Source organism: Zerene cesonia, chromosome 10 (genome assembly GCF_012273895.1).
Source record: "Zerene cesonia ecotype Mississippi chromosome 10, Zerene_cesonia_1.1, whole genome shotgun sequence".
Classification (NCBI taxonomy): Eukaryota; Metazoa; Arthropoda; class Insecta; order Lepidoptera; family Pieridae; genus Zerene; species Zerene cesonia.
Window position 1 is genome coordinate 8992553 of NC_052111.1, and position 13496 is coordinate 9006048.

The following is a 13496-nucleotide window of genomic DNA, read 5'->3' on the forward strand; positions in this document are numbered from 1 at the left end:
AAAAAAAAAAAAAAAAGGCCGTCTCCCATTGGTCAGTTAAAATCGCAGAATAGCAAATAAAAAAAATCAATTGATCAATCAGAACGCTCAGCATCATCCGCTGCTCATTTCGTTCATGATATAGGTACCAAGATTTATTACAATAACACTAAAGTATTTAATAATATTCATGGTGCTTTATAACGATTAATATTACACGTAATTATCTGTCATTTCCACCATCACAATATAAAACATGTACCTTATCATCACATTATGCCATTCCTCTTACCATATATATCTTAAAGTATGCATTACATTATTATTACAAACCATGTACAAACTTTCTTCACTTCTTAAATATTTAAATATGAATTCGAAACCCATAAACAAAGCTAAGAACTCAAACCTGCCACGATCGTGTCGATGGTGTTACGAAGTGTGCACTCAGCTGTTTAAACATTATGTGCCAACTGTGCATATTTAGTTACGATTTCAAATCTAATTTCCACTTACAAACGATGAGTTTTAAAATTACATACTCAATTTATTTTTATTAATAAGGTATATTTTTGCCACGATAAAATTCCTATCCAATTAATCCTACTAATATTATAAATGCGAAAGTTTGTAAGGATGTGTGTGTGTTTGTTCCCGCAAAAACTACTGAACGGATTGCAATGAAATTTGGTACGTAGATAGCTGGACAACTGGAATAACAATATATAGGCAACTTTTTATACCGATATTCCTAGGGGATACGCAGCTAGTATGTTATATATTAAAATGTTAGTACGTGCTTTAATCTTATCAGAAGCCAATTTAGGACCATAAATTTATAAGCTTAATAAATTATGTATAAATAGACAAGAATCGATATTAGCTTAATCAGTCGTAATGAAATGTTAAAAAGAATCATTGAATAAACATTGAATAACTGCGACAAAATGCCCCACGCGCAATGAATCAACAAATAATTTATATTATGACTGCTATATTGTTGTTAAACAATGACAAACATTCAGGGCATGTCCACGTGTTCATTGTTCGGCCATAATGAAATGTCCTTGGAAGACAGGATAATGTCACTGGTAACCATAAACTCAAATTCATGTCAAATTGTTTTCAAGATGGTATTCATTTGTGAGCGCGGGAAAACATGTCAGCTGTTGTGGATTGTTTTGACATAAATGTAATTTGAATTGGGAACAGCGAATATCTATATTTATTTAGCTTTTCACAAGAAAGAAATAGTTTTTTCAGATAAGAAGATATATTGTAATGTTTCCATTTTTTTATTCACACATTATAAGCCTTTGAATTATAGTAATTTTTACGGATTTTGGGTAGTATATGGGGAAATAGCGAATACAATATATCATAATACATACAGTTTATTGTAAATGAGACATACGTTTTTTTTTTTTTTTTTTTTTTTTTTTTTTTTTTATGTCACAGTCGGCAATTGAGCTGGTGGGATGCCTGATGGTAAGCGCTACCACCGCCCATGAACATTTGTAGAGACGTAAAGTCGATTACAGACCTTACGCCTCCACAAATGGATTGCCGACTTTAAATTGGGAAGGGATTAAGAAAGGATTTGCGAGAGGAATAAAGGAAAGGACTGGGAAGGGGAAGGAAAAGGACATGGGCCTCCGGCTCCCCCACTCACCGAACGAAACACAGCAGAATGCTATTTCACGCCGGTCTTCTGTGGGGGTGTGGTACTTCCCCGGTGCGAGCGGCACCAATTCGTGCCGAAGCATGCTCGACTACCACATATAAAACAGTTACTACACTTCACTCATCTCAGCGTGGGTAACTAGGACAGTTTCACGGTGTGTTCGCAAACAATAATGTTCGAGGACGGGCGACCTCGCGTGCCGATATGAGCATTTACTGACGAGATGACTTAATGGAACTTGCTTTGAACTAATATTTGTATAATTTTTTTTGAGGAAAACTCAATAATCCCAAGAATAAATAACATAATCCTATTGACTTACAACTTCGTTCACTACCAGCCAAGTGCGTTTACAAGATGTATTATGATACGATATATTGTTTGTTCGTTCGATGACTTGGTTCCTTCGAGTTCTTTTCCGTTGTTGGAGCATAAGCTAATGACAGTTTTTATTTATCTGCATGTATTTTTTTTTAGTATAAGTGGCCTTAATTCTTGATCTTGGAAAGCGTTATTGAAGTGAGTACAAACTGTGTAGGCGAAGATAATTCCTTTTGCTTTTTAAAAAATAAATTTATTTATTCAAAAATAATTTGTGTTTAAGCATTAAACTACTTATAAATGGCACAAGCGTGTTTCCAAACATTAACAGTTACGTTACGTCAAATAACATAAATGCAACAAAAATTAAAATTCATTATTAATGGCCGTCTGTAATCTATGATCTGCTGTTATTGCTTTTTACGAAATTGATGCTTTTTAACTAGATGTAGTCATCATTATGTTAATATAAAGAAATATATAGTGGTCGAGCATTGGTTTTTAACAAAAAATATAAAAAAATGCATAAAACAGTCAGGTTAAATTACAAATGACTGACTCTTTCATAGGAAAAATAACGTATGTAAAATTTTAATATCATTTCATGACATGACATTGTTATCAAAATGTCAAAAACTCGCATAAGCTGTCATTTTCAAAACAAAATAAGCATATGGGCATTGGTCACCTTTACGAAGGAAGCTCGTAGAGTATAATCTACATATCGAAGACCATACAGGTACCTGCATCGACAGGAACAAACACATCAATACAATTTCACCCCCTTTTATCATCTTGCAGTAGTTTATAAAAATCCTTTTGTAGCGGATACCTACATCATACTAGCTCTGCAAGCCAAATTTCTTCCCGATCGATTGAATAATTTGATCTGAGCCTTTATAGATAAGTCAGTTAGCTATTTATATAATAATAGATATACTACAAATAATATTGTTATTATATAAGATCTTAGTTTTTAAATTTTTACATAAAAATATAGTTTACTTCGTTAAAATTGTTTGAACCCGTTACAAAGCTGTTGGATATGAAGTTTAATTAAACGGGATAACTGTTCGGTCAATCATCGTGTTACTCGCTGCGAGAAATTGGTTAATTGTTGTTATTACTTTGTACGCGTTTTCATTATTTTACAAAGCTTAGAGATATCGCAAGGTTCCAGTTAGAAGAATGGCAAAATGCAAATACCCTCTAACAAACAGTTTCTGCTTTCTATAGAAGAGCTTAGCAGCAATTTATTGTACAAATATGCCTACAATACCATCATATTTGGTACATGTTCTTTTGGATGAAAAAAGCATTTAAGCATAATAACTGAATGTCTTATAAATTCGTAAATTGTTTTCACCACTAGTATATCTATGGCAACTGTCATAAAGAACAATTTTTGAATTTCGAACGCACTAATTAGTTCGTTGTACGGTGTACTGGTTACCTACACAATGATTACGTTATCTGTGGTAACATTATGTCTTTTTTCTTGTTTTTGGCGTCACAGTACAGCAAGTAAATCATTTACATACATAGCTTCACGTGCTTCTTATGAATATACTAGCGGTCCGCCCCGGCTTCGCCCGTGGTACATATATAGTCTATAGCTTTCCTCAATAAAAGGGCTATCTAACACTAAAATAATTTTTCAAATCGGACCAGTAGTCCCTGAGATTACTGCGTGCAAACAACAAACAAACTCTTCAGTTTTATAAAATTAGTAAAGGTGCTTGTTATGGAGAGAGAGCCCTCATAAGAGGCCTGTGTCCCAGCAGTGGGAACATGTATGGGCTGATGATGATGATGATGTCTGTTATGAATTTGATTGGTGCGTCCTGACATGTCCTCAGTTAAAGCCAAAAAACTGCGCAATAAAGCATTATGATGAGCGATGAAAAACGCTCTTTCGTCACAAACATAATAAAAAAAAATGATAAATTATATCCAATAGTAAATGGAACCTGTCGAATATATTTGATCGTGACATCAGCGGAGGTTACACCCAAGTTTGTAGTTTTTATTGTATTGATGGAGTGTCAGAAATTAATCATTAAACTTTGTTTTTATTACCATGTTACTCTTGTGTTATGATTTCCTTCCTTAACATATATATCCTTAAATCTCTAATTGCGTGTTAGTATCTTAATGTTTGTAATGCATAATTTTAATACGTGACTTAAATTGTTATGGCTGCGTTTATAAAATTGTTAATTCAAGGCATCGAGGAATTGTAAAATTAGTAATCACCAATTTATTTTGCGATCCAGGTACAACCGCCGCTTGTACACTAACAATTGTCTGATAGTTTTTATTTTGTTAATGTGATAATTATTTCTCTAATGTAATACAATGTTGTTACTACTTTCTTAAGTTAATAAATTGAACATACAAATAAGTATGTGTAACTTCTGAGACTGAACTAATAGAAACATCTCAAATATCATTGTATCCGCAATTTGTCGATTTACAAGGAAACATTTTCTAGAAATTCCGGAAAATTGGGGGCCTATAGGCAGTAATAATCTGATAGATTCGATAGTCCGACAATGAAATGCTTGTAAAACTTCAGGAACTATATGCAGTACATTATAATATTACAGATTCGCTATTCCGACAATGCCCTGCAAAAAATTTGCCGACGGTACACTGTTATAAAATTTGGAACATCTTATACTTCATAGTTTCGTTATTTTTATTCAATGTAACTTCATACACGCATCATTTACTACTTATAATACGCATACCTTGGCAGTACTTGTAGTTATTATTCTGTGGTATACTATATAGTATTATGTTATATGTGCCTTGGCTTATTTAGATTTGTTACGCCCTCGTTCTAACGAAATATTACAAATGTAACTACAGTTAGTGAGTAACTTTTAACATTGCCTTTCAAGGTGTTATAATCTAGGATGAAATTGGATTAAAATATGTATATTAATCCTACTAATCCTACTAATATTATAAATGCGAAAGTTTGTAAGGATGTGTGTGTGTTTGTTGCTCTTTCACGCAAAAACTACTGAACCGATTGCAATGAAATTCGGTACGTAGACAGCTGCACAACTGGAATAACATATAGGCAACTTTTTACCCCGATATTCTTAAGAGATACAGAAGTATGCGGGTGAAACCACGGGCGCAGCTAGTATTACATGTACTGATGTATTTTATAAAGAAAAGCGATTCTCACATCTTCACATATAATATGTATAAAATTTCAATTTGGGATTGAATACCCTCTGTCGCTGAAATAATAGACGTGTTTCATTTTGCTGACATATCTTTTCAGCCGACTTCAAAAAAGGTAGATATTCTCAATTTTTTTTGGGTAAACTACACAAGTTTCTTCTGGGTGAACCGTTTTTTATGATTCTTTTTTCATTTCAAAGCTGTTGCGTCCCGCGTGTTCCGTTTAAATTCGATTTAGTTCCTTATTATATCTTATGTTTTAATAAGTAGAGGTTCCTTTATCAAGGACAGTTATATGAATTATAGTTTTTGTCAAATTACAACTGCTATTGACGACAATAATCGTACAACAAATCCCTGACACTGACTTGAACTTAGCATGATATAATTACGATCACAACTGCTCACAACATAATGGTTAGTGGGATGACATCACGAGAAGGTCACCTCCACGTAAATTGCATTGCTATAGTCGATATTCTTAATATATTTATAACGATACGACACTATAGTAAAACGTGATAAATATATTTTATTTTACATGCATAATTTTAATAGCTGTGGTCTTCGCTGCGCTGCTTAACTGATATATAGTCTACTAGCTGTTCGCCCGGGCTTGCCCGTGGTACATATATAGCCTAAGTCACTCAGTGAAGTTTCAGCCTTCTAATGGTGAAAGATTTATTGAAATCAGTCCAGTGCATCAGATCAGGTTTCAAATAAAAAAGAGTATCATGAAAATCGGTTCAGTATCATGAAATTTTTAAGTCGGTTGAAAAACGCACCTGTTATTAGTTAAGGACATATTTATATAAGATAGTTATTTATCAATAATATTACTCAATGCAATGTCGCATTAATTGATATATGATAAATGGATAGATAATCTGTGCTTATGCAAGTCTCATCTTCATATCATTAAAATGTAAATAGCTGGTCGCTTAATATAATTTTTCAATTAATTATATATTTTATGTGAGCTTTAAACACAATTGCTTAATATATACAACACTTTATATTAATATGTTTGCGTGTGTAATAATCTAAACGAATGATGACTTTTTGTTATTTGTTATAATTAAAATTAAAAACTATTCGACCAAAAGTTATTTCACCATCTAGAAGCTACGTTTTTTCTTTACATCTAAGTGGAATATGCTTTATTTTAGTTTTTGTTGGGTAAAACAAGTTCGGAGCCGGGATGAGAGCTTGTTTAATATATTTTGGTAAAGTTGTTAAAATATTAACTCGCCTTTTACTTTTTGTACACAATTTTAATAAATTAATTGATATCTTTCACAAGTAAATGCAAGTCTATACTAACATTATAAAGCTGAAGAGTTTGTTTTTTTGAACGCGCTAATCTCAGGAACTACTCCGATTTGAAAAATTCTTAAAGTGCTAGATAGCCCATTTCTTGAGGAAGGCTATAGGCTATATATGTACGACGGGCGAAGCCGGGGCGGACCGGTAGTAATAAATAACAATATCATACATAATACATACATGAAAATATTAATTGTATTGTTTGAGAGATTTAGCAAATAAAAATGGTTAATTTTCTTATTAAATCAAATGTACTAGTAAACCAAAGAGCACTTTACATAAATTTAAATAAAATAAAGCCATGTTGAACAATTTGATGATAATATCAGATGCGTTTCGAAAGATAAAAGCAAAAGTGACTTTCACTTTTCAAAAACCGTCACGTGCATATATAATAATTTACTAGTAGGCTATTACGCAGTGAATTCTTCAAGTGCATCACATCATGCAAGATGGCCACATGAAAAAATATTTAAAGATGTCCCTAGATTGATTTTGTTTATAGTCAAAAGTGCATTGGATTTTTAGGATATTGTCCATCGTTGGCAACTATGAAACTTGTAGATTTTGGAAAAAAATACACCCTATAATTCAGCAAGACGTGATACCTTCTGCTGGAAAAGGATCATAAGCTAGGATAAGATTATTTGTATTTGTATATTCTCATTCATTATACATAATATACTTAGGTCTACATAAACTGAAAATATGAGTGAACGAAAAAAAGTTATGAATTTTATTTTAGCTATTTTTAGAATTAATAATATATCTGATAAAACAGAGGAATTAATAGATTGCTTCGATTATAATTACGAAATATTAAATTAATTCATAAAAACGTTAAATGGAAAAGTGCGCACCCTCCAGATTGAAAACTGGCATGAGATAGTGCAGGATATAGTCTCTTATGGTTGGAGGCCAAGACTTTCTTTAGGGTCACTGCGCCACTCTAATAAGAAAGAATTTTTGATGTCATACCGGGCAACCAAGCTGGTGGTGGTTCACCTGATGGTAAGCGATTGTGGGATAGGATGGTCTACGATTCATAAATCATACTTCTTGTAATTAATAACATCCTTCTCTTATTACCTTACGCGTCGTTACAAAGAAAGCGGATACGGCCAAGCTGGCGTTATATAAAGTTCATTTTACATAGATTTTGTAATAGGGCATTATATGATAGAATTTATTAGCCATGACGGTTGTTGTAATCGTAACAATAATTGGAGATCTGTTGTACACATAAAGCATGTTTTCATCGTTATATAGAATACTTAATTATATAACGCGTATGAAGTCTATATAAATCATGCTACAACTCAAATTATTTGTTTTATTTTAACGTAGTATATATATGTCGCTTTAAGATTGTAGTAACCGTTTGATTATAATGTATTCGTGAGATTGACTGTTATTATTGACTGTCGAAAAATTGTAGTAATATTGCTTACAATTCAACGCCTTGATTTATAGTAAATCGTTTTTGTGTTAATTTCAAGTACATTTTCTTACATTTTGTTTTTCCTCTAACAGTCGTAATTTTTTTTTAATGGTTATTTAGAATAATCTAAGATTTCCATTAATATTTTTTAAAAAATGACGTCTATATTATATTAATAATATTGTAGTTGCTAGAGTCAAGAAAAATTATTTAAATAATATATCTCAGCTAGTAATATACCAAAAATTTCGTCAATCCCCAGTTTTTTTTTTAATACTTACAAAATAAAATAAAACAGTAATTAATTCTATATCCTAGGTATAATAAGTACGATCTTATTAAATATCACTAAAACTAATATCACAAAACGAACTTACGATGTACTCCCGTGTCTAACGCACACACAACCAATCGCTAACACATCAACAACTACAACTGCGCGTGCGCACGGCGGCGGCGCTCCCCACTGCATTGTTTACGTTGTGTATGTGACAGTAATTGTTGACATTTTTACGTTACGTACAGTTGTTTTTTACTATGTATTATATAATATAATTAAATTTTTTGTTGGATCAAAATATATTTTGTCCCTTTTCATCTATTCTTATCGTTTAGTCTGCTTATATATTGATTGATGATTATTTTCTCGTTACAGTTTTTTTATATTTACTTACTTTAAATCAGCATTTACTTGGTTTTATACGTATTGCTTATATCTATTGAAAAATCTTTAAATATAGTAAAGTATTTAATATCTGTGACTATAGTATACATTTTGCCATGGACTTGGCAATTATTCAGAATATAGAACAATTATTTTCTAGATACCATTATCTATTAATCACGAAGGATTTATTTATATGTTTTCTTAGCCTACCCATATATTCACATATAAATTGAGGGTTACAAACAACACCTGAAAATATTACATTCCAACCACGTCCCCACAAACACCGTACCACAATTTAGAAGCAGTGTACTCAGAAGTGGGCTATTATTATTCTCTATAGTAATGTAATCCAGAAAACGGTGTGACGTGAAGTATTCTAAACACGCGGCAGCCAGTCACATGTAAATTAATAAAAGTGTACAGCTGTGTTAAATACAGCATCGTATGTAACGTTTAATTCGTGACATTTGGCTGTTTCATAGAACCCGTTGGGCTACCGCTTGCATTTAACATATCTTGTCATTTTGAGACGTGATTTTCGAAAACATCTTATCATATTTAGTTATATTAATATGATAGCTACGTTTGTTTATTTTATGTTTGTTACTTGGGCTAGTTTAATGTGTATAGTTTATTTCGCTACATGTGTGTTTTCGTAGCTATCTTATAGCTTTAGTTTAAGGAGTTCAAAGGCCATACAATACAAATACTAAGAGGTCCAGATCCGGAGGCACATAGCCTTTCCTTACCCTTCCCAGTTCTTTTCTTTATTCTTCTCGTCAGTCTTTTCTCATTCCCTTTCCAATTTGAAGTCGGCAATCCATTTGTAGAGGCGTAAGGTCTGCAATCGACCTTACGCCTCTCAAAATGTTCATGGGCGTTGGTAGCGCTTACTATCAGACGACCCACCAGCTCCATTGCCAACAATGACATAAAAAAGATATATAATTATATTGTTACATCAAACACCTACTGAAGACATCATCATTTACCATAACACGTATCTAAACGGTCATTAACCAAACATTTATGGCAGTATTATGACGAAACCTGACATTACCCTCTTAGTATTACGTTCAGGAATTCATAACAAGCGAGGCCGAACTCAAAACATGTTCGTTTCCCCACTTTTGACTTTACCGGAATCACAATGAGGGTGACGATTGGAGCATTGGCTTGGTAATGTATGCTTTAATCAACTATTTACATGACTGTGCGGTTGGGTTACTGGACCCTTTTACTAATAGTTCGCTGTGCTTCGGTCTGTTTATATATCCGTCTGTCACCAAGCCGTGTCTTATAAACCGTAATGGCTAGATCGGGATGAAGGTAGAATTTTTAAAAACTTATAAAGTGTGTAACCTGGTACTTAAGCATATGTTTAGTATCATCAAAAACCTTTCAGTGGAGATAGCGTTAAAGAGTAAAGAACATACAACCATACATTTTTACAAACTCTCGCATATATAACACTAGCTGCGCCCCGCGGTTTCACCCGCGTAAGTCCGTATCCTGTAGGAATATTGGGATAAAAAGTTGCCTATATGTTATTCCAGTTGTACAGCTGTCTACGTACCAAATTTCATTGCAACCGGTTCAGTTGTTTTTGCGTGAAATAGCAACAAACACACACACATCCTTACAAACTTTCGCATTTTTAATAGTATTAGTAGGACTAGTAGGATTAGTTACAGTAGGATTTTACCAAATTAATTCAGAAAATAGATAAATTAAAAAGAACGAGTATCTCCATAGTTCAAGTTATCTTTCAACCAGCAGACAATAACGTTTTTCCTAATTCCTATTACGAATTCTGAATCTCGATTAGTTAAGACCTCAATGAACCGTATCGCTGTTCGCTAATCAAACAACTATGTCCTTGCTTCAACAAATAGCGAACAAAAGGTCTAAGTGCGGAAGTGTATAGTGCTAATTGTAACTGCGTGGGAAATTCACTTCGCGCGACACTTCGGGGAACCCTGCTAATTGATGGAATTAAGAAGCAGGTCATATGCTGGGAGTATACCGTAACACAAGGAATAGCTAGAGATATCAGATTGTACTGGATTTAAGATCAGCATTCAAATAAATTAAAATATTGGTGAAGATTTTAAGAGAACACGTGTTTGTAAGTTAACTAGCTGCGCCCCGCGGTTTCACCCGCGTAAGTCCATATCCCGTAGGCATATCGGAACAAAGAATTGCCTATATGTTATTCCTGTTGTCCGACTATCTGCGTACCAAATTTCATTGCAACCGGTTCAGTAGCTACTATGTGAAATAGCAACAAACACACACACATCCTTACAAATTTTCGCATTTATAATATTAGTAAGATATGATAAGATAGTAGGATTGTTGAGAATTTTGGAGGCTGTCAATTTTTTTTTTTTGTTTATTTTATTTTATTTTTTAATTTTTACGAACTACATTGTAAATCTGATATTGTGAGAAGTGAGTCATTGCTATTTTATTGTTTTATCAGTGTTCCAAATTTAAATTGCACAGACCGTAACAACTTTTCAAAGTAAAAATGGTTGCATATTTATGGTTTACAGTTTTTGAGTACTAATTCGAAAGTATGTGTTTTCAGGTTATTGTGACAATCAAATTTTTAATAGTGCAGACATGAATTTATCAGTATTATTTATGAAAAAGTATTTGTGCCCCACGATTTTATTCGCATTAAGAATTTCGTTTTCCTTTGGCCGCAGCGTGATAAGCTAACGTTATATAGGTACTTCCTGGTTAAAAAACAGCTCCCCAAAAAAAAAAAGAAACCAATGCATCCTAAAATTAACGAGTTCAAGCCTACAAACTTTTCAGCTCAGTAATATTATATAATGGATGTACCATTGACGTGACTTTAGTATGTCCGAATGATGTTGCGTACATAATAGAAAAACATTCTTTAAAATTGTTGCGTAGATAGCATAAATATACTGGCTTTCAAATGGATAATTACCGCATCAACATCTGAAATTCATCCATTTGCTACGATGCCACAGACAAACATATATCGACGCCAAACTTATAAGTTATAACATTTGCGTTGAGGCTCAAGGGTACTTTCTTAATTATGTGATAAAGCAGGCAAGCGAGCAGACGAGTCACCTGATTTTAAGTGTCCTTCGTCGTCCAGTTGCACCTACAATATTAGGGAAATAATGTGTTGCCGGTCAAAGATATAAAAACAAAGACTCACAGTGACTGGCTCGACGCGGGCGGGCACGGCGCGCGCGAGCTCCGGCGACGCGGAGCGCTCGCGCTCGCGCATCTCGCCCGCCAGCGCCGCGCGCGCCGCGCGGGCTGCGCGCGCCGCCGTCTCCAGGCAACCGCTCGATTTGCTCCTACGTGACGTAAGGGCGTGTTACAATTAAAGCGTGGTAAATATTTTTTATGTAATATGGTAAGCGATCACCACCGCCCATAAACATTCGCAAAGGTAGTACCTCTGTGAATGCGCTGCCCGCTTTTATGGGGTAAGGGAAAAGAAAAGGATTAACGACTGGAAAGAAGGAATGGACTAGGACGGGTGAGGAAAAGGAAACGGGCCTCCGGCTCTCCACTCACCGTACGAAACACAGTGGCATGCCACTATTTCACGCCAGTTTTCTGTGGGGGTGTGGTACTTCCCCGGTGCGAGCTGGCCCAATTCGTGCCGAAGCGTGGTCGACTCCCATAAATATTCATAACGTGTTTAAATATAAAAAAAGTATTACATATTATTTATAAGGTCATGCGACACGACACGTTTATAGACTTCATAAAATAAAAATTTGCAAGCAATGCTATAAAAACAAAAAAATTAATTATCGAACTGGTACATTGAGTAGAAAGTCGATATAATTTGAAAAAAAAAGTACATTTTGGCCTCCACGTGTATTTTGAATAAAAGGTGCAATATCGTTTATATTGAAAAACTTGTTAAACGCCTACTTAAGGACTCTAATCGAAGGCAAGCCAAGAGTTTGATATAACGCTTCACCTGACAGGTCGGTCGAGCGGCGCGGGCAGCGAGTGCGGCTGGTCGGGCGCGGGTGGCAGGTACATGACGTGCGCGCCCCAGCACAGCGCCGCCGACCCGCGCCACATGCTGCTCTCCTCCTAGCAACGTCACCATCATCATTGGCATCATCATCACCACCAATGTTTTAAGCATTCTTCAATTAATACATTTCATCTATTCACATAAAGGGCAAGATAAAGAAACGATCTCTAATTTTATTAGTTTTCCCCGAATCCTAACTCTGAGCTCTAACTCTTAAAAATGCTTCAATTATGTCTCAATTGACAACATAAAAAAAATGTATTAAAAATAGTGCCAAATGTTTTTTCAATGGCGTTCTACAATAATAATTGTGATGTAACCGTCAATATCTTAAACAGATTAAAAGTTATTATTATTGGACACTTATAAATTGTACCCAAGAATGTATTACCACGTTTTTTTTACCTTTTCTAACATCTCTGACTCCTCCTTTATCTCTTCATTTTTCACCCTCAGCGGCTGGAACAGCATGGGGTTGCTGAGGGAATTTGGCGCGCTTTTCGTCAAGAACCAGTTCTGTTCTGGCTCATTCAGCATCGGTTCATGTTCCAGATCGAACTTTCTAGAACCCAGCGCCGCTCCCAATGCACCGGAGACGGACTTCCGAAACTTCTGGAGACTGTTGAAGCCGTGCTGCATTGGTTTCCCCTGAAAGCATTCGTAGAAACACGACATGCCTTTAAACTATGCGGCGTTCGTAGTTCTTTAAAGCTTACGAGGAATAATGATAAATTGGTTGTTAGCCAAGGAAGCGAGCGGAATTGGCTTAGAAATAGTTAAAGAGAAAGAAACTGAAGTATTGATGATTAGATGAAACAGAGAA

General features: G+C 34.6%; 1 protein-coding gene across 4 annotated transcripts in view; it reads right to left on the minus strand.

Moving 5' to 3' along the window:
* LOC119829270 overlaps positions 1 to 13496 on the minus strand; it is a 90648-nt gene that overhangs the window by 14276 nt on the left and 62876 nt on the right. For 3 of the 4 annotated variants that reach the window (XM_038351694.1, XM_038351695.1, XM_038351698.1), the window contains 3 exons: positions 13079 to 13357; positions 12611 to 12729; positions 11828 to 11972 (listed from right to left, as the gene is read on the minus strand). In XM_038351694.1, the coding sequence (XP_038207622.1) occupies positions 11828 to 11972; positions 12611 to 12729; positions 13079 to 13357 (543 nt within the window). The remainder of the gene's footprint in view (positions 1 to 11827; positions 11973 to 12610; positions 12730 to 13078; positions 13358 to 13496) is intronic. The other variant, XM_038351696.1, reaches the window with a different exon arrangement.